We start from the raw sequence: 21590 nt of genomic DNA on the forward strand, positions 1-21590 counted from the left end.
GCTACCACAAAATTATGTTTATGTTGACTTGTAAGCAAAGACGCTACAAATGACTTGTCCAAAAGCCTGCATGGGCAGCCTGTTTTATTTCATATTTGCACTGTCCAGACACAGCAGTGGGGGAGAAACAATCCAGAGAGAAGACACTTAATATACATTATTTACTGTGAGACTCTGTAGGCATGATAGAGCCATAAGTTCCATTCACGAAATGTATATAACAGTAACCCATCTTGGTGGCAAAGGAAAGGAGCACTCATTAGAAATCATGATTATAGTGGATCAATTGTCTACACTGAACTTGGAGCACTCAGAAAAAAAAATAATACTTGTATCAAGTCTATTAAAAAAATGGGATAGGATCATGATCAAAATATTAAGTGTAAACAATACATATGAACCAGAGGTTGTACATTATTTTGACAAACAGTTAAAACATGGCATCTAATAGCTTACAAAATACGCACTTAAATTGTTTTTTGTTAAGGGGAAAAAAATAGAATTCACACCACACATTACATACTTAAAAAAAAAAAAACATCTTAAAAAGTGAATCAAAACTATGTTCTTACAAATCAACTATTGTTTAGTTAACAGTAAGTAAACATTTCGCTAGTCAATGAGATATCCCGTGTAAACCTCCTACAATGCCATTTGTCAAAATGTCAACAGCTTGAGAATGAGGATGCTAAAACAAGAGGACACTTCTCGTCACTTCCTGTCACGATTATCTTTTGGGAGACTCCGGCTGCTCCTCGGGGTGGGTCTTCTGGTGAGCCTTCAGCGTGCGCTCGCGGCCAAAGCTCTTGCCGCAGGTGGTGCAGGCGAAGCGGCCGACGGCGTGCGCGCGTGACATGTGCGTCTCCAGCTGCTCGGGCCGGGCAAAGCTCTCGTCGCACTCGGCGCACGGGTGGGCTTTTCGGACCGTATGCTTCTCCTTCTTGTGAGCGCGCAGCTGAAGTGTGCTGGGGAAGGAGAGCTCACATTCAGGACACGCGTGCTGCCGGGGCGCTGCCGCCTCAACTTTAACTTTTGTCTCCTTTGCTGCTTCATCGCTGCCAGCTGCAGCAATTTCTTTATCTGCTGCTTCACACTTTACAACAACTGCTGTTTTAGGAGGGCGACCTCGCTTTGCACCGCCTGCTTTTGCTTTCTCCTCCGCTGGGGCTGCCAGTGGCTCAGGAGTGGCGTCAGTATTGGCAGCCTCCCCTTCCTCACAAGCCTCCGCCTCATCTTTCTTCTTTCGCTTTCCTCTTTTCTCCACGCCCGCTCCCTCCTCGACCTTGGCTTGCCGTCCGCGCTTCTTGGCCGACGGGTCGCTGCCGTCGCACTGCTGGCCTTCGGGGTACTTCTGCTCGTGTTCGTTCAGCTCCGATTCGCTGTCGAATCCCTGGCCACACTTCTTGCAGCGATGGCTTTTGGCAGTCTCCTCTGGCTGCTCGGCCGTCTCAACTTCGGGGCGAGAGTGATGGGCCAGGCGATGCGTACGCAGCATCGCCGCACTCCTGAAGGTTTCGTTGCAATCTTTACACGGCAGCTGCTTCTCTGGACACACGTGCCTTCTGTGTGTCGTCAGCTGCAAAAAAGGAGAACATAAGTCACACTGTAATGATGGAAGAAGAAGAAAAACAAGGGCAATATACATCCATCCATTTTCGATAGCACTTGTTCTCATTCTGATCATGGGTGAGCGGGAGCCTATCCCAGCAGACTTTGGGCAAAGGGCGGGGTACACCCTGGACTGTTCAATCACAGGTCACATACAAACAACCATTCACACTCACATTCAACGCCATTCAATGACAATTTAGTGTCTTCAATTAACCCAGCATGCATGTTTTGGGAATGTGGGAGGAACAAAGCCCACACAAGTGCAGATAAAACGTTTTTTGTTTTTTTTTTGATAATTGCAAACTAGGGCATGACCGATGGATTTATTTTTTTGCCAGTTGCCGATTCCGATATTTTACAGAAAAAAATTCTGATAACTGATGAATTGGGCGATTAATTTAAAAATATATATATGACTAAAATAACTTTTGGGGTCTCAATGCTTACAACCAAGATAAGAATTACAGGCAGAACATTTTACAATACTTTGTCCATGAGTATTTATATTTTACAAAAGAGAGGAATCTTCAAGTACAGAAACATGCAAAAAAAGCATTCAGTGATGAATTTATCTTTACATTTAGGACATAAATGTATGCAGTTTAAAAACATGATGAGTTAAGTTAATGGCAAAACATTATTTAATGGTAAATCACATTTCTCCATCATTTTCTTTGTCATGAGGAGATGACTTTGAAATCAAAACCAGGGACACCTGTCTCACATTTGAGAGTTGCCTTTTAAATATATGATGTACATAGACAGTTAAACTGAAACAGGAGCCAATCTTTTTTGTGTACATTAGTTTTGCTGATAGTTTATCATTTTGTGCATTGTGGCTGTTTTTGTTTTACTCTTATTTCCTCTACTGTTGTTTGATTGAATGTCCCCCCCCCCCCCCAAAAAAAAAAAAGCCGATTTGAAAAAGGCTATTATCGGCTAATAAAAACGTCCAGTCGATTAAATGCAAATTTCACACAGGAATGCCAGAACAGAGATTCAAACCCAAAACCTCAGAACTGTGAGGCAGCCACGCGGACTACTAGAACACTGTGCTGCCTAAATACAATATCGTAAGAAAAAAAATATTGGTCTCACTTCAGTGAATGTTCTGAAGCTCTCCTTGCAGTGGGCACATTTGAAGGGCTTGTCATCCTTGCTGTGTGTCGGCTGGTGCAGTGTCAGCTCCTCAGATGATAAAAACGTGCGGTCACACACGTAGCACGTAAACAGCGTGTTGCCCTGAGGATGAATGGCACGTGAGATTAAGATTCATTGAATAAAAAGATAAGTAAACAGTAGTTCCCTGAGTTGCTTTTCGGAAAAATTGTCATAGGGGGTTTAAGTAGCAGCTAAATATAGCAACCAAATCGCTATGTTGGCAACACTTTACTGTAAACGAGAGCCTCTCTGTTTACAGCCATGTTGTTCGTGCAAGCAGTGCAGGGACACGCCATTTGAACTACAGAACCCGCTAAAAATAAAAAATTGTGGAAAAAGGTCCATACTGTCTCTTAGAAGTGCGACTAAGTTAGATGAAAGCTTGTACATTTACATCAGGTAAATTAAAAGCCTTCATCGATGTAGTATACAAAAAAAATGGAAGTGAAATTAGTCTGTTCCAGTCCCCACATAAAAAGCTTCAATTTTTGTCACGTTTTTAATGAAGGAAAACAACACTATATTGTATACACACAAAAGAATGAAGAGAAATAATTCTTTCAAGTTTTATAAAGTTTAATTTCTGTACATCAACTGTTAGATTTGTGTTGATGTGTGCCTTTAAGGGGTGTGGCCTAGTGAGTGACAAGAGCTGGAGTGTGAGCGTCTTGGTGCCACTGTGGTCTACAGTCCTCCCAGCGAGTGTTTTCATTTTGTATATGTGTGTTTGTCAATTCAATAAACGTCTAAAAGTTCATCATGCGAGGGCATTACAGTAAGGTTTGGTCATGTGACGTTACGCATATAGCTGACGCAACGTGCGAAGGTAGTTGTGACGTTAATTTCGCTCGACCACTAATGCAATATTAATCACAATGCCATGTTTGGACTCGTGGGGGCACATGCAAAAAATAAATTAATTAATAAATACAAATTGTGTGTGAAATTATCCCAAAATGTAGACATTGCCATTTACGCACGCTTTCCAGCTGGCTTATTGCTATGTGAGTCTACAGTAACATTTACGTAAAAAAATTATCACAGCAAAATCCAGAGATTTAGCACACAAAAAAAATATTTGCTACAAAGCACATCGTGGCATCTCTGTTGGCAAAATGTACTGGCGCAGCCAATGAATACCACGATCCATTATTGCCAATTGCCTCTCAAAATATGAATAATCGCTCCTTTATTCTCGCCTGTTTCCTCTCATTGTGGCAATCCATTTCTTCCTTGACAATAGCGCCATATTTTTGCTGTTCAATACAAAAAAAATTACAAATATTAATACAGCACAGTATACTGTTTATGTAGTGCCTCAAAACCCAAAACAGCGTCGCAGTTTTTTCATTAAAGCGTGTCGCTACCTACGCATTGTCTCAATCGCTTGATGTGTGACGGAAATCACCAATCAAACTTTTCACAGTGGTCCACTTCGGCCGCATTGCTCAGTGGGCAGCAGGCCTGATAAAAACCTTACTACTAATAGATGCCTACTGCCCTGCTGTTGAGTAAATAAATAGCCACTATGTAAAAAAATAGGGTATCCAAACTTAACTTATTACAATTAGGAAAAATAAATCACTGAACAGATAGACGGGCAGCAGATTAGAGAAAGCACACCTGTTGAAGTTGTTGCTTGTACTCTTCCCGGTGGCTCTTCTTCATGTGTCTCTCCTTGGCTTTGGCATTGCAGAAGGTGATGAAGCACTGGAAACACTGCAGATTCTCATGCTGGTCTGAAGGGGATGGAAGAAAAAACAACAGGTGAATATGCCAGTGAAGCGCTCAGACATATGCATCATGATAAATTCAGAGGTTGAATAAAAGAGAAGATGAATTCTTCATTGTTTCACATATTTGCCTCAAACATAGTATGCCTTTAAACAAAATTAAATTTGACCCCACTTCAGCCAGCAATCAAAGGGTTAACTGTGTATGTATTTTTATTATTTCAACACTTTTTATGAAAGACGTGCTGTGGTAAGAGATGAGAAAGAACATGCCCTTTTGTCCAACAAGTGTTTCAGTGTCATGATAGCTGGAAATAGTCGCCATGTTTCTAGTGCATTTGAGTCACATCTGTTTGCTACGTTAGCTAGCTGCCAACAGATATGCTTGTCACCGGTGATCAAAAGGCGCTATGAGTTTTCAGTTTCCTGCTCGAAAACTAACTTCTGATGATATGAACATTTTTATTTGGTGCATTGCACTCAGTCAGATGTCCTCTTTCTCCGATGGTGGAGCATATTTGAAACACCACCTTATTCGTCATCATAAATTAAGTGTTTTACCGTCATTATTATATTCACATGAATAGTTAACTTCTGCTGAGGCTTGCAAGACATTTTATGTTAAAACGTCACTTAAAATATGTTAAGTGTACAATTAAAGGTATTGCGATGGCAATAGTGTGGAGTAAAACAAATTGTTCCAAATAATTGACCTCAATGCACATTTTGTCTTGAAAATCAAAATCTGAGGCAGACAGAGGTGCCACTGAAAATCACATTTGTGGACTCTCCGCCAAACTGCAAAAAACATTTGGAATGTTGAAACACATTCGCCTTTGTAGATCATCATTCTGGCAATGCATCACCAGTCAAGCTTCGTGTTTTACTCACAGGGTTGCGCAGTGGGTGCTAGAGGTCCATTCAAACTAATGGGCCGCTTGAATGGCTCCACTGGTTTTTCAGGAGCGGCTTGTGGGGGGGGATTGGGCAGTCCCCGTCCCATCACAATATCTTCAATGTTTAAAATGTCAGAGTCCATCGTGGAATATTAAGAATCCACAGTGAAATCCTGTACAAAATATAATGGATAGAATGTCAAATAGTTACATAGATTTTAACCTTACTGTCACAATATCAACATTTATTTATTTTTCTTTCTTTTTGTAGATTTTCAGTCATCCAGAGCATGGCAATCCACAATGGTTGAATTGAGACAACTGGACTCTTCCTGTACAGATGCATCTCAATAAATTATTAAATTAAATTAAATTGTGTGGTTTATTTCAAAAACATATTATATAGATTCACGACACAGAATAAGCTATTTTAATTATTGGGGTGATTTTACCTTACAGCTAAAGAACCCCACATTTTACCATCAAGAACTTAGAATGTTACATAAAAAAAAGGTTTTTTTTTTAAATTTATTTTTTTAATGGTAATGAGGTTGAAATTGGCCCTCTGAAAATTATTTGGTGTTGAATGAATCTGTATAGTTTCATTTTTGTATGTGCAATGCTGCAATAAATGAACTCTCCTGCCGTATTCAAATTTATCGAGATGCAGTTACATGTTGAATTGTTGCGTTTTGACTTGACTTCAGAAAACGTTCAAATTATGCTAATAGGCTTATGCTTATATTAAGTACAAATCAAATCAGCGTCACATACGGTTAAACAAACAAACATTCGTAAGACATAGAACATTAAGGTGCAAATAATTACAGAAAGTGGTTGCACTAATATGCGTATTTACACAGCGACAACGTGTTAACTGTGCCAAGTTTATTGGGTATTTTATTTTCCCACTCAAGTTTCAGTTCACGTCCACTCGCGTTGCAGCCTTTCCAGGCCGCTACCTCGCCTGACTCGTTAGCCTCATGTAAGCAAGCATTTTCAAGCGCTAATATGTACACATTAAATGTGCATATCTCATTCTGGAGTACCGGAATATATTATTTTGCGTATATGCCCCTCGTTCGTGTTTACCTACAAGAACTATAGGTGCTCAAATTGCGTAATGCCAAAGTAGCGAATCAAACGTAATGCTAAGCTATGCTAGTTAGCGCTAACAACACAGAATGCCGCTCAAACACTTTTCGTCTTTAAGTTTGCACCCGTGGATGGCGCCTGCAAACGTGTTGCAAGTGATTGGAGCATAAGCAAATACCTAGACATAAAGACGTGTCTTTAAAATAACATCTAGATAGACAAGTACGTTACCTCAAAGAGCTCTCTGAATGTAGATGGATTGACAGACTTGACCCCAGAGAAGTATTATTAAAAAAAAAAAAAAAAAAAATAGTCGTCGGACACTTCCTGATGCGAGACCAGCCGTTAGGACAAGTAAGATGGCGGCACTCCCTACCGACCAAATAAACGACGAAAAAAACCAACCTTTTTGGCCAGACAAATTATAACTGTACGCACGCAAATCTGCACGCGGTATTTTAAATGTGTACTTGTAATTTGACTAAAGTGAACGGAGAATCTTTTTTTTTTTTAAATCGTTCAGTTGTGTCTGATTCTATAGTGATTATTTGGTCACGTGACCAAAATTTGAGCGTTTATTGGACAATCTCATCGGCGGCCTTCTTTTAAACCAAATGCTTAAACTACACGTTACACATACGCACACTGGTGGAAACTGCACTATAATGTGCATAATGTGGTAATATATTCACAATCACAACATTGAATTCCAATACATTATGCAAAAGTTTTCCCGATAGCAGTGGTTCTCAACTGTTTTCATAAATTGAGACTTTGAAACAGTATATTATATTTTATGCTTACATGACCAAAGTGCCTTTCTGAGCACCTTAGGGTGAACTTGACAACTGTGTGTACAAAAATACATATAGTAAAATTAAATCACATTTGATGGCATGGTAGATGAGTTGGCACGTCCGTCTCACAATTCTGAGGTTGGTGGTTTGAATCTGGGCTCTGGCCTTTGAGTCTGCATGTTCTCTCAATTCTGGTGTGGTTTTTCTCCAACTCTTCAAAAACACGCATGTTAGGTTCATTGAAAACTCTTTCAATTTTCCTAAGGTGTGAATGGTTGTTTGTCTGTCTGTGCCCTGCGATTGGCTGGTGTATCCTGCCTCTCGCTCAGTCAATTGGGATAGGTTTCAGCACACCAACGACACTAGTGTCTTAAGCAGTACAGAAGGATGGATAATTCACAACTGCACAAAATTTCCCATATTTTGACACTGATCTCTTCTTTATCAGACCTAATATGTCCCGTGTGGGAACTTGGTATGGTACAGAGGTGTAACAAATGCGAGCACGTGTAGGCCTATCATTACATATCCAGCAATGTAATGTTATTTTCCAAAGTCCGACCTGGGATGCATATTAAATATTTCAGTCTACAGGGGTTCCTCCGTTGACGAATTGTTCTTACGGATGTGTATCTGTCCTAAACTGAGTGAGTGCATATTCTTACACCGCTATAATAAAATAGTTCATTGACACCATTTGTACCTTTAAATCAATGTCGTAAATGAAGGATCCGCTGTAATTGTTTTAACTACCTCTCCATGACCCACTTTTGGGTCCCGACCCACCAGTTGAGTATCCCAGCCCTGTTCTTGCCCAATGTTGTACAGTATTTGTTAGTTCACATTCCCTTATCTTACATAAATTTGCATCTTTTAAAACATTTTGATTTAAGCTACTGAAAATAAACATATCTGTTGTCAGGTGGTGACAAATTAAGATATAGCCTTTTTAGCATTTCAATTGTGAATTACTCATTAATGAACTGCTTATGAAAAAAGTACAGGGGTTTCCAATGGATCAGTTCCATTCCTTGAACCACCAAATACGGACGTCAGAACGTATCATAGTCTGGCAGTCATTACTCTGCGCTAATGCAGTCGTAAATACAGTAATTATTTGCATGAAAAACAGGCCATGAATATTAATTACAATGACCGTAATTACAGCGGTATCTGATCGTGCCTTATTGTGCCGTGGATCAGCAACTTGTGTTGTCTTCAAATTATTTTATTTCAATATGTTCATAGAACTTTATTTCATGAGAAAAGACAATTTGATCTGTGACAAGATGAAACACAAATTTAAATAAAAATACAAAAAATAAAAAGAATTCCACCTGAATTCCATGGCCAGTTTTGTTGTGCATGCCCCTACAAAGCCACACATTTTCTTCAATGCAACGTTGTTTATGATTTATATAGTCCTGACTCCCATCCATCCATCCATTTTCCAAGCTGCTTATCCTCACAAGGGCCGCGGGAGTACTGGAGCCTATCCCAGCTATCATCGGGCAGGAGGTGGGGTACACCCTTAACTGGTTGCCACTCCATCGCAGGGCACATAGAATCAAACAACCATTCGCACTCACATTCGCACTCACACCTACGGGCAATTTTAGAGTCTTCAATCAACCTACCATGCATGTTTTGGGGATGTGGGAGGAAACCGGAGTGCCCGGAGAAAACCCACGCAGGCACGGGGAGAACATGCAAACTCCACACAGGCGGGGTCGTGGATTGAACCCCGGTCCTCAGAACTGTGAGGCAGACGTTCCAACCAGTTGTTCACCGTGCCGCCTTCTGACGCCTAATCTTTTGACGCATATCAACAGTAGAACTAAACAATGTCTGTAATTATTAAATATAAACATTGTGAAATGTGAAATAATAATAAAAATGAAGAAAAAATAACAGAAGGAAATGAGTCAAACCCACCTTGTTCCGACAAGTACGTACAGTAAGACCTTCACAGTAAATACATCCATAATGGTGTGCAAAATTGTTCGTGTAGAGTATTTCTACACTCTTAAAGATGACATACTATACAATGATTTTTTTTAAAATTATTATTACTTCAAGACAGAATGTTCCAAAAGCTCAACATGGCCAGTGCATATTATTGTAAAGAAGGAAGGACAGGAAAAAAAACAAGACTACATGGACTTATTTACTGTTGTTTCGATATAAGCTTTTCCCTTCGTGGTTAAAGCCCAGTCAAGGACATTCTCACAATACTCCCCCCGACCCCCACCAAAAAAATTTAATAAAATAACAAAATACAGCATTTCCTTAAACAGTGGCCTCCGCTAAGAGATACCATGCGTTGATTTATTGCCGGCTGGGCTGTGTCATAAATATTAAACAACCTACAGACACCTCATCAACGAAAAAAATGAATATGTGGTACGCCTGAGTGGCTGCAAAAACCTTTACTATGACATCTGATGTGTTACGCCAGGGGTCTTTACAACAACACATATCGCCTGCACAGTCCACTTAGCATCTGGACAACCAACGTTTATGATGGATTTTAAAGGAGTACTGGAAGCAACATTGACCTGGAAAGTTTAACAGAAAGTTTCCAAATAGGACGAACACAACCAGAAAAACAAGAAAGCATCAGTGACCGATGGAAGTTAGAATTGATGTTTTCTATAATCATAATTGTTTTATTTGAATACATACTATATTGCACTAGTGTTGAAAGTAAGGATCATTAGTTATTTGTGGGGGGAAAAAACATCTGTAAAAATAAAGACCTCTCCCCTTTCAATTAATGGCCACTATATGAGGAAATACTGTACATTAACAATTCTTAAATAAACGTAACATTTTGGGAATTTCTGTACTTCAGCATATACTGTATGTACTGTTGTAGTGCAAAAGAGTGGGGGGGGGGGGAAGAAACAAAATGTTGCCGAATCAGGTAACAGCTAGCTTCTGAACTACTAGTGCTGTAGTGTTTGTATCACTGTTCTCAATTAATTAATATTGTGACACCGCTAGTTTGTTGTGGTGACCTCATTTGTCACCAAAATAGTAACATACAGAAAAGTAAGACTGAAAGGTCTGGTGCTAGGTATTTCCTGCACTTGCCTGGCTGTGGAAATTCAAAAAGCAGTTGTGGTTGCGCGAGATGCAGAGGAAGACACAGCACTTGAGGCACAGAACTCGCGACGTCCTCTGACAGTCGCCGAAACGACACCTGCCTCCTTCGCCTTCGGCTAGCTGCTCTGGCCAGTGGCCTGAACCATCGTACCGTGTGGCCGCATCGGGGAGGGGGATTTCCTCTACTGTGCCGGGATTCGGTGGGTCGGTTCTCGCATTAGCTTTTCCCGGGGAGGGTTGAGGGAGGACAGAGTTCTGAGGGTCTGACCCGCTGGAATGGATCAAGGCCTTGGAAACGGCCAATCTGAAGTCCATAAGAGACAAAGGTGCAGATGTGGCCATCTGATCGTGTCTGTACAAGAGCCATGAGTTGACCAAAGCCAAATCTGTGAGGTACCAGAGCACAGAAAGAGGCCAGCCTGTTGGTGAGGTGGAAACCGGGATGGAGTAAAGATTCAACAAATCTCTGTTGAGGCGAACTGCCGCCTGGGCTTTCTCAAACTTGTTGATAAGAGAGGCCATGTTTCTGTGACCGTTTCCCGCCGTGGAGAGAATGAAGCCACGGTTCGACCTGCGCAGCATCAGCTTGCCGTCTGAGCTCACGAACTCATCTCCGATCTGGCCCTGCGCGCCGCCCACTCGGCCAGCACCGTGGATCCCGGCCACCAGGAGGCTCTCGAGCATAGCGGGAGTGGAGAGTTCTTGTTTGCAAAGAAACACAGTACTGCCTTTGGGGACCATTTTCTCGACGGAATCTTCCTTGTCCAATAGATCTGCTTTAAGATCCAAATGCACGAGCAAACCCCCAAATCCGATCAATGCGGTGCTATGCAGAGCCAGCCTGTTATTGTGCACCTTACTAGTTAAGGGAATTAAATACTGGTCCACTGCATAGTCACCCAGTCTTCTAAATGATTGGCAGCCTTTTTGGAAACGGCACAATAATGGCACAACCTTCCACAAAGGGTCCACAGAGTCATTTGGCAATCGCTTTTGGCCGCTCCTGTTAGCGGAATGACGAGAAAAGTCAGTATGAGTTCTTTCTCTCATATTAAGTGGATCCTTAGCAGGTGAGGCAAGCTTCAACAACCACGACAGCTGAAGGAAGCGGGGAAGTGCCATGGCTTCTGCAATCAAGGGCACCTTCGTCAAGTTGTCCCAGTAGAGTCGTGGACTGGGAAACTAGGGGAAAGAAGTCAAACTAAATTAGCTCAGCTAAGTTTTGAACCTGCCCGTGAAAGCCACACAAATGAGAACTTAGATGAGCAAACCTTCAAAGTTCCCATTGCAATGTGGATCCCAACAAACATGGCTACTTCCGCCGCGGTGACGGAGTCAGATGTTTGATTGGTGCAGTGGGCCATTTCTACCCAGGTGTCCCAGCCAAAGTACCTGGAGAAGTACTCAATAGGTTCTGTGGCCTCTCTCGGTCCTGCTTGGAACACCCTTGACAAAGCAAAACATAAAAACGTCGGCACAAGCTGAATATTTCAAATCAAGTTTTTACTTTTATTTCCTATAAGCCCGACTCTGACTGCTTAAATTGTAACAATCAAAACAAGAAACTATTTCCCTAAATAGTCATAATTTCACAATTTTCTCTATTATTTCAATCTAACAACAAATTAAAAAAAAAAAAAAAAAAAAAGTGTATCATAGTCAAGTATTTTGAAGAGCAAAAACATTGCTCCTTACGTTTGTGTTGTTACGTCTGGTTGGTGTGAGCAGTTGCCTTGATTCTGGCCGAAATGGGCCAGGACTTCGGCCTCTGCGTCAACATGAGGTTGTGACAACGCCGAACCTCTTGTATGATCTTCATCAGAACTCTGGAGGAGAAAGCGCCGCATGTCCGGTGGATTCTGAAACTCTGCTTCGGCTGGAAGTTCAAGTTGTGCTTGGTTAACATTTGATCGTTACGTAGAGAGACAACGTTAAAGTTGAACCAAGTACGGTTTGACAAAATAATGCATCACTTGACTGGGTATAGGTACAAACAAGCTAGAATCTACAACATTTATTGATACTCCCCCTCTATCCGAAATAATTGGATGTGTGCAGTAGTCTCCGGTAAGTGAAAAAGAGAAAACAAACCTTGTCCATCTGCAAAGTCATGAACACCCATCATCTCTGGTCCTCTCAAATCATGGTTGTCTTGCTGAGTGCCTTCATCTGTGTAAACATTGACAGTTCAAAAGGTGTTCTGCGAGCTTTGCTATAGTAGTGCGAACACATCGGGAAACAGCCGGGACTCAGAGAAACGACAACCTGTGGCTGGATGTAGAGTCTGTCTGACATCAGTGGATGCTTCTGGGCTTCCACCGGTCGTGTGAGCAGCACCCAGGGGAAGCTCCCTCTCTTCTGCCTTCACCGGGTAGAAGATGCACTGCTTGTTGCTTAAGTCAGAGGACAAGTGGCAGTCACTGGACGTCTCCTCGGTGTCTGTGACTGTAAGCAAGCAAACGCCATCAAGCGCTGAACAAATTCATGAAAGTCCCCGTAAAGTGAAAATGTAAATTTGACTGACACACCACAGAGTAGTGTGCCAAAAAGCCTGGCAAATTTGAATGAATACAAAAAATTCCCATGTATATGAAATCAGGCTTCAAAATGGTCAAAAATCAAGATGCTCTCTCAAAATTCAGATGCTGTAGGCCTGTCCGCTGAATTAACTGAAAACACCCAGCACAACTTTCAATTGTCACTCAAATACATTGGTGCGTCTAACATATGCCTATACCGCAAAAATATATCCACTTAAAGCCTCTGGTGGCTGGAAAATATCCAACATAGTTGTTTTCCATGCTACAACGAGAGGCTAGCTCGTGGGCTAACAGGCTTTCGGATGCCACGGACTGGCGGCGGGGTCATCCAATACGTCACCGCCTCGCTTGGTGTTGTGTTATGTGGGTTCACATAACAGGGACACTTCAGGGAAAGTTAACCGTTTATTAAACCCAGCGGCAGACGTGGCTCACACGGACAGACATTTGAGTACATTCTTCCTGCTAGTTATAAACCCCACAATGCGTTTCAACAAAGGTAACCCGAAAAACACAAAACACACAAACATTGGGAATTTAAATACCGACTGGTGCAGACGTGACTTTGTTGACAAACGTTAGCGGTAAGTGTCGTCAAGGTCGTAGGAATATCAAAAATTCAGATTGAGGTGGCAAAACATAAAACCTGTATTGGATTTAGGACCAGAAGTGAACAAACTCAGATGTGGAAAAGGTTGGACCAGGTTTGTTTGCACGACCGATTAAAAGTAACACCAGTTTTAACATGACCGCAATGTTGAATAACTATTAACTGAAATCAGTACTTACGTGGGCTGGCAGAGTTTCGATCAGTGACTTGCTCCACATTCCATTGGCTGTGTCTGCTATCCGGTGTGGATCGGGCGTCATCAAGCATGACTCGACTCTCCTGCTTCACCAGAACCGCCCGAATGTCTCCGTTCTGCTGTGGCTGCATGCCTGCTCCTGATTTGCCGCTCTCTTTTTGAATCAAGGGTGCACCAAGCAGTGGATCTGATGTATTCTCCTCAACCTTGATCAGTGGTTGCATCTCATTCTCAGCGGTGCATTTCAAACCCTGAAAATTATATATTAAGAAAAAACATTCAAGGATTGCAGCCTCGTGTTCATTGACTATTGGGTATGTTGGTGCCATTTTTGCAACAAAACATCCCACAACACAGCGGTACAGTACTTCAACTCTTACCCGTCTTTCAGTCTGCCTGTGAGGTTCCCTGTTAGCCAACACGGGTTCGGCTGTGACAATCTTCTCAAGATAGATTCCTGGAGATGGCTGACTCTCCCTGTCCGGCTCTCCCTGAGATACACCGGATTCCTCCAAAATCGTGGGTGTTGGGGGAGTACTAGAGGCATTAGAAGGGCCTCTATGGGGATCAGGTCCCGGATGAATATCAGTCACGGAAGGCTGTGCAGTGGTCTCATCTTCATTAATTTGGGAATTACTCTTGACTTTTTCGTAAATGACCTGACAATCCTCCTGTTCCATCTCCAATACAGCTTCCGAAGCAGCATCTGGTTCCAAACATCTAGACATCTCATCCAATTTTAGATGCGCTCCACTACCTGCTTTGGTTTTCCTCTGGACTAACACCTCTTCTTCCTCATCTTTAACTCCATTTTGCTGCGTGGAGCAAGAAACCGACTGAAAACATCTCACAATTGTTGCATGATCCTCTGTTGGGTTTTCAGAGCCAGCTGCTTCTGAATTGGCATCTTCAACAGATTCACTTTGGGAAAGGTTGTCTTGAAGCAAAGCCACACTGTTACTTTCATTCTGTTCCCCGACTGTAACAAGATCTACCCCAAAAATAGCATCCTCCTTAATGTCCTCTTCTATGGGGGCCCGGTGTTCTGATTCTAAACAGAGATTCTTGGGCGCACGTTTTTCTTGCTGTTTGTCTATGGACAGCACAGATTCATTTTGCTTCATTTGAGTGGTGCTATCGAATGGAGGATTCAGACTAGAAGTCTTGTTTTTCAGCAGATCTAATGGTTTCAGAGAGACAGGAAGCTGAACACTGCCTTCATCAGCAGGTTGAGCAGGCAAAGATGGAGATGGAATCAAAGCAGGAAAAGAGACACTTTGTTCCCTGTCCTCTAATGCCATCTCCGGTTCAATATCCCAACCTGTGGTCGGATTCATCAGTCGAATTACTCGTTCTTGACGGCAAACATCTAATCTGGGGACCCCTTCAAAAATGTTCCCATTTGTGTATGTAAGTTCAGGACTTTCTAAAATATGCACCATTGCCTTGTGCTTCTGAAGTGAGGCGACTTCACTGAACACCTCCCCACAGTTTTTACACTCTAAAGCTCGCTTGGAATGCACGGAGGTTATCACCCCTTCAGTCTCAATGTTTGAAGAAGCTTTGCGTTTCCGAACGGTCTTTGGCTTGACAAGCTGGGTTTCACTTGATTGATGGGATGCATTTAGAAATGACAGCAATGACATCTTTTTGGGTTTCCCTTTTTTCTTACCAACATTGCTGGGATCTTTTGCAGTCTTGGTTTTAGGCTTTGCCCGGTTGTCTTTGCTGTGCTGGGATGGGTTCTCTCTCGGTGATGTTTCTTGCCCAGATGTTTTGGAAGGATCCAATTTGTGAACCTTCAGCTGGGGCTGCTTATGACCTTTCAGCAAAAGGAGGGAGTCTTGTGTTACTTGTTTGCCAGGTGACTCTGCTTGGCTTTTGGTTTGGTTCTTTTTTGGGCTCGCTGTGTCTTGTTTTTTCTCTCTCTCTTTATTTGTCATCTTTGTTACTATTGTATTCTTGGAACCACCTTTGTGCACTATTTTAGACTTCATTTTCTTTTTAATTGTAGCCTTTTGTTTACTTTTATGCTGATCTTTTGCAGCATATTTTTTTTTCTTGCTTATTTTCACTTTCCCTTGTGAATCATTGGTTAATGGTGACATACTGACTTCAGCCGAAGATGCAATCTTCTTTGCTTTTTTATTTTTATTGGCAATTTTTCCCTTCTTCGATGGAACTTTATTCTCTAACAGATTTGATGCACCACCGACTATGGGTTCTTTTTGGAGAGATTGGCATTGCTGAGAAGGGACTCCTTGTTTTTTGTTTTTCTTGTCTTTCTTTTGTGGGCTAAAGTTAGAAAGATGAGACTTTTTCGTTCTTTTGCGTTTGGCTGGTTTGCCAACACTTTGTAAATCTTCATCAAGTATGGACCCAATTAGTTCTTGCATATAACCTTGTATGATTAGGGCCCTGGCTGGTTTTCTTTTGCGTACTTTCACAAGCTCTTGTGCTGACATTAAATTCACAGGTAACTCTGACGTCTGTGGTCCCTGCTTTCCGGATGATTGTGAAGGGCCCTTCTTTTTAGCAGAAGTATCGATGGCATCAGACGGACTTTCCATCTGATATTTGTCGTCCTTTCGATTAACCAGTGCTTCTTCATCTTGTGAAGGCTTCTCTTCAGACTCCTGAGGGGTTCCAGTGCTGGATGATGAGTGCACCTGAACTTGACTGAGTTTTTGAGTCTGTGATTGAGCCCTCTCCTGTGAATTAGCCCCAGGTTCTCCTAAAGCTTGTGTGGGTGCATATAATGAGGGTAAAGTGGAAGCTGGGAGATGTTGTTGCTTGCTTTGTAAAGATGTCAGGTTCTGCTCAACTGCAGGCCCTAACAATGGGACTTCGCTTTGTAAAGATGTCAAGTGCTGCTCAACTGTAGGCCCTAAAGATGGGACTGGTGACCCAGTATTATGCTCATTTACGATACTTTGATAAGAAGTTTTCTCCAGTTCTGTGGTTGGTACCAGTGAAGGTGGTGGGATTTCTGGTTGTTGCTCATTTTGTGATTGTTGCAGCTCAGCAGTTGGTGACAGGGCAGGGGTTAGTTCCAATATGATAGTTTGCTCAAGGTCTTCCTTTAGATCTGTTCCTTCGTTATGGAAAATCAATGGCTCAAAGGCATTGAAGTTTGTTGTATTAATCCCAGGTTGTGGATTAATTTGATGAATCACCTCTCCCTCTGGTTCCAATCTGGCTCCAAAACTCAAGTCTGAGAACGGCGGGTTGATGAACTGTCCATCTGGCGTGATCTGTTCCAGTATGATTGTTTGCGCCATTGGCTCACATGAGTTTGAAAAGTCTCCTTCCCCCGTCTTCGATTCCGCTGGTTTCAATCCCACAGAATGTGATTGGAGTGGTCTGGGGTTGACTGAATTGGACAGCTCAGAGATCTGTTGAACTTCCAATGCTGGGGCATGAGGAGGCACTTGACCCAAAATCACAACTTGGTTTACTTTCTGGACATTTCCCAAAGATTCAATAAGCCTGCGTATTGGCTCCGTGTCAATATTGCCGTCTACTTTCTGAAGAGGCCCATTGGGCTCCAACTGTAGCAACGATGGTTGAGAAATGGATATCGGCATTATTACTGGAGTAAACTGATTTACGTGTGACCTTGCTCGCAGGGGGTTACCAATCAAAGAGAGTGATACACTGTGTTTGTTTGTGAGATGACGAAGGCGTGTCTTGGGACTCTTGAAAGTGGCCTTGCAAACAGAGCAGGGATACTTGGATTTTAAGGCATCTAAAGATAAAGAAAGCAGAAATACATCATAACATATGATACATTTACGCCGCTAAATTATATGTAAAGTCGTCCCTCGCCATATCACGCTTCACGTTTTGCAGCTTCACTGCATCACAGATTTTTAGCGAAGCCGTAGCTGCCACACGAGTGGCAGCATTTAAGGGTAGTTTCTGGTGCAGCACACGCTCTTGGCTGAGCCCCACTGAACTGAGAAAGAAACATGAAGTGATTCCATTCGGTACATTCACCCAAAAGGTTTGTTCAATTTAATGTGTTGTACGTGCAGGACAACACTGCTCAAGCTTGGCCTACCGCTCCACCCCTAACCCCAAAAACAAGCAAAATGGTTGGTACGCATGTCCGCAGTGATACACTTGAATCTGGTGCCCTTTTATTATTTTGAGTGAGCAAGCACCCCACTTATGTGCACCCTTGTATAGAAATAAATATACTCGCTACTTTGCGGATTTCATCTATCGCGGGGGTGGTCTGGAGCGTAACCCCCACGATAAACGAGGGATTACTGTACTGTACATCTCAATACTTTCTCTTACCAAGCTCTTTCTTCCGTTGCGCTTTGGCTGCGGCATCTTCTGCTTCTTGGGCACCTTCCGGCAAGTGTGACTGCATATGTCTCCGCAGTGTTTGGGACAGGCTGAACCTGCTCCCACACTCCTTGCAAACATATGGCCTCTCTCCAGTGTGCACGCGACAGTGGTACTTCAGCAGTGTTATCGTTTTGCATGTTTTGCCACAGTCGGGACAGGTGTAACCATCCTGTCCGATGTGAATCTTATTATGAAGCGTGAGCTCGGATAACCTTTTAAAGGCCTGGCCGCATAGAGGGCACTTGAAGGGTTTCCTTTCGACGTGGGTTTTCTGATGGGCCCTGAGCTCCGTGGAGTTGGTGAAGTGGCGGTCACAGTGGTAGCAGGTGAAAAGCGAATTGCTCAAGATGCACTGCTCGTACTCGACTGGATGGCTCAACTTCAGGTGGCGCTGTTTGCTCTTGGAGTCACTGAAGATGATGTGACACTCGATGCACTGCAGGGAGAGCTCCGATGCTGAAAAACAATCCGAGCTTGTTTTAGAACAGAGGGAAGTTGAAAAAAGAACATTATAGTTCTCTGTGTTTACTACAATTTTATTCATTTTCTTCTGGATTTTGTTTTGAAAAACATGGGTGAAAGCACCCAGCGCCCCATCCCCACTATACACAATGTTGATGGTGCACTGCTTGCCCCTCCTGAGACACCTGATGGTGGACCAGAAATTCCTCGAAGCCATCTAATCAGGGGATTAGAATCAGAAGAAAAAAAGATAATTCCAGAAGGAAAAAAACAAACTTGTTTTGAATAGTGTCATTATCATTTGCTTTTTCTATAGGCGTGGTGGAAAAAAATAGATTCAGATCGAAATCTGAGATTTCATTTTAAGGCCACATCAACCGAGCTCAGTGTTAACGAAATGACACACATGGACGTCAAGTTACTTACATGTGAGCGGCATAACCACTGGCTTGGTCATGTCCATCTTCAGAGGATCTACCATGGCTTTCTTGGAGGGGAAACATCTGTCCCTTTTATTTGACTTTTGTTCTTCAGTCCCGGCATCTTTGTTTGTGTCGGGTGTCAACTCTGATGGAGGATTTGTCTTTGGACCCTGATCAGTCTTCATCCCTTCAGTGTTGTCTGAGGGTTCGACAGTCGCCGCAGCTTGTTGAAGTGAATCATCTGCTAGCGTTTTATCAGTTTGGGTTCCGTTCGTCTCCTCAGGGGATGTAATCCTCCCTTCTTGTGCACCTGCTTCACTTGGTGCTGGCTCAGTAGAATCCGTGTCATTGGCTGATGGCTCCAGTGCGGTTTGGGTGCTCACTGGGTTTGGCCCACTCTCCTCCTGGCCTGGGCTCGGCATGGTTCCTCCACAGCACTGTTCACACGTTGCTGTGGATCAAGATCAACCCCAAATAAGATAACTTATTTTGTGAATGCTATAGCTTTCAAATAGCAACAAAATCAGGAAATGCAGGAAACTAGTTTCCACCCCACCCCCACATCCCCAAAAATAAAGAAATACATTTAAATCACAAAAAAAGTGAACGAGACAGTTAAAAATATCATAAACCATCTTTCCCATTCCATATTTAAACTGTTCAGCTCATTTGGAACATCTGGGAAACTACTTTCCATATTCCAATAATTCTCACATTCCAAAAATTAACATATCTTCCCAATAAAATTTCCTAAGGTAATACCACCTCCTTCCCCATTTCTTGATCGACTCAAACCATTCCAACATCAAACTATTCAGCTCATTCAGGACATCTTGGGAACAAACTATTTATCACATTCCCCATCCATCCATCCATTTTCCGTACCGCGTTTCCTCACTAGGTCGCGGGCGTGCTGAAACCTACTGGTTGCCAGCCAATCGCAGGGCACATACAAACAAACAACCATTCGCACTCACATTCACACCTACGGGCAATTTAGAGTCTTCAATGAACCTATCATGCATGTTTTTGGGATGTGGGAGGAAACCGGAGTGCCCGGAGAAAACCCACGCACGCACGGTGAGAACATTCAAACTCCACACTGGTGGAGCCTGGGATTGAACCCCGGTCCTCAGAACTGTGAGGCAGACGCTCTAACCAGTCGCCCACCGTGCCGCCTCACATTCCCCAAATTTTCACAATAAAATTCCTAAGTGAACAGATAGTTTACAAGATGACTTTCTCCTTACACATTTCTTAAGTTTCAAACCATTCCAGCTTGAAAATATTCAGATCATTCAGGACATATACAGTAGCACATTCCCAAATTTCCACAATAATATTCTCGGATTAATTTGACATTATTACCTTCTTCTTCCACATATCTTGACCAATTCAAACCATTCCAACTTTAAGTCTCTCATTCTACATTTATAAACAATAAATGCTGTACATCAGTAGACATGCACGATGTTACAGGAGAGAGCAGGTGGGATTTATCAACACCGATTACTCACTGGTGTGCATACGATTTATGCGCAAACGTTTGATAAAGAATTTTTTTTTTTTGTTCCGCATATTATAAGTTTCAGTCCTTCGAAAGAATGACTTACTCATTAGAATTGGGACCGAATGACCGACTTGTGTGTTTATTGTGCGCTAGCCAGATGGCCACAGGCAGGAGAATGAATGGGTTAATGCATTTGTATTACAATAGACGAGTGATGGAAGCTGGAGTGCAGCTGTCGGGACATCTAGCCGGATTTATAAATTCATTTATTTACATTAGTGTAGAGCTGGGAGTGGGCCCAATACTAAAACATGCATAAACAAAGTATCCCTTATCTGCACATATAATGGTAGTATAGTTAGCATAATAAACAAGGTATCCCTTATCTGCACATATAATGGTAGTATAGTTAGCATAAATTCTGTGATTTATTGAGCTACTATTCCGGGTGCGAATCGCTCGAGACGTCCAATATCATCCCGTCGCTGCTGTTCGTTTATGAAGTATAAATTAATGGGCGCACGTGGAAGTATTATTTATTGTTTCGGGTGTTACCTGAGCTGTGCTGTCCACATAAACATCACGTCGTCGTCTTCGCACAATGAAGCCACAGCCTGTGTGACGTCACGACCGAGGAGCAGCCGCCTAAGAGAGGGAGGCGGTTCTTCTTGTAGGCACAGCCAATTAGCGCCACCAACTGGACCGGAAGGTGAAGCGCACGACTCAAATGCCTCAATTTTCTTTCATGCCACTCAATGTATTGTTTTTAACACATACTTGAACTCTCCCATTCATCTTTTTAAATGATCTTTCTTCAAGTAACAAAGCCATCTACCTACGCATGACTACAGATGTTTAATATTTCAGGTGTATTATAATACCCATAGTATCATAGTAATAGTTCAATCTTAATATTTCAGGTGTATTATAATACCCATAGTATCATAGTAATAGTTCAATCTTATCACCCCACCTATTATACTTCCCATATTACACCAATTGTACAAATATTACTCTCGGATAATTAGGCTCTTATTTACCATATACTAACATCCAACACCTGAACCCGTTTTTTGTTTTTGTTTAGATT

The 21590-nt window shown here is 42.3% G+C and overlaps 2 protein-coding genes across 2 annotated transcripts; both read right to left on the reverse strand.

The window, feature by feature from the left end:
* Positions 1 to 54: 54 nt before the first annotated feature.
* znf576.2 (zinc finger protein 576, tandem duplicate 2) lies at positions 55 to 6932 on the reverse strand. The gene is made up of 5 exons (XM_061776737.1): positions 6728 to 6932; positions 5397 to 5574; positions 4396 to 4511; positions 2710 to 2853; positions 55 to 1576 (listed from the first exon to the last, which is right to left on the reverse strand). Exons 2-5 carry the CDS (start codon positions 5542 to 5544, stop codon positions 728 to 730), a joined length of 1257 nt encoding a protein of 418 aa, XP_061632721.1. The 5' UTR covers positions 5545 to 5574; positions 6728 to 6932; the 3' UTR covers positions 55 to 727.
* Positions 6933 to 9214: 2282 nt separating this feature from the next.
* Positions 9215 to 21148, reverse strand: LOC133479573 (uncharacterized). Its single transcript, XM_061776736.1, has 10 exons — positions 21056 to 21148; positions 18995 to 19441; positions 18053 to 18562; positions 14128 to 17495; positions 13731 to 13998; positions 12667 to 12846; positions 12493 to 12570; positions 12097 to 12277; positions 11673 to 11847; positions 9215 to 11583 (listed from the first exon to the last, which is right to left on the reverse strand). Exons 2-10 carry the CDS (start codon positions 19410 to 19412, stop codon positions 10369 to 10371), a joined length of 6393 nt encoding a protein of 2130 aa, XP_061632720.1. The 5' UTR covers positions 19413 to 19441; positions 21056 to 21148; the 3' UTR covers positions 9215 to 10368.
* Positions 21149 to 21590: the final 442 nt, after the last annotated feature.

The sequence above is a fragment of the Phyllopteryx taeniolatus genome, chromosome 6 (genome assembly GCF_024500385.1).
Source record: "Phyllopteryx taeniolatus isolate TA_2022b chromosome 6, UOR_Ptae_1.2, whole genome shotgun sequence".
NCBI lineage: Eukaryota > Metazoa > Chordata > Actinopteri > Syngnathiformes > Syngnathidae > Phyllopteryx > Phyllopteryx taeniolatus.

Excerpts from the sequence above, each read along its gene's own strand:
- LOC133479573 (XM_061776736.1), bottom strand. The coding sequence starts at position 19,412 with ATGCCGAGCCCAGGCCAGGAGGAGAGTGGGCCAAACCCAGTGAGCACC. Across the intron at positions 17,496-18,052 it reads GCAACGGAAGAAAGAGCTTG|ATGCCTTAAAATCCAAGTAT; the intron begins GTAAGAGAAAGT and ends CTTTATCTTTAG. Across the intron at positions 11,848-12,096 it reads CCAGACGTAACAACACAAAC|GGTGTTCCAAGCAGGACCGA; the intron begins GTAAGGAGCAAT and ends TGCTTTGTCAAG.
- znf576.2 (XM_061776737.1), bottom strand. The coding sequence starts at position 5,544 with ATGGACTCTGACATTTTAAACATTGAAGATATTGTGATGGGACGGGGA. Across the intron at positions 2,854-4,395 it reads ACAAGCAACAACTTCAACAG|GGCAACACGCTGTTTACGTG; the intron begins GTGTGCTTTCTC and ends ATTCATCCTCAG. Across the intron at positions 1,577-2,709 it reads GCTTCAGAACATTCACTGAA|CTGACGACACACAGAAGGCA; the intron begins GTGAGACCAATA and ends CCTTTTTTGCAG.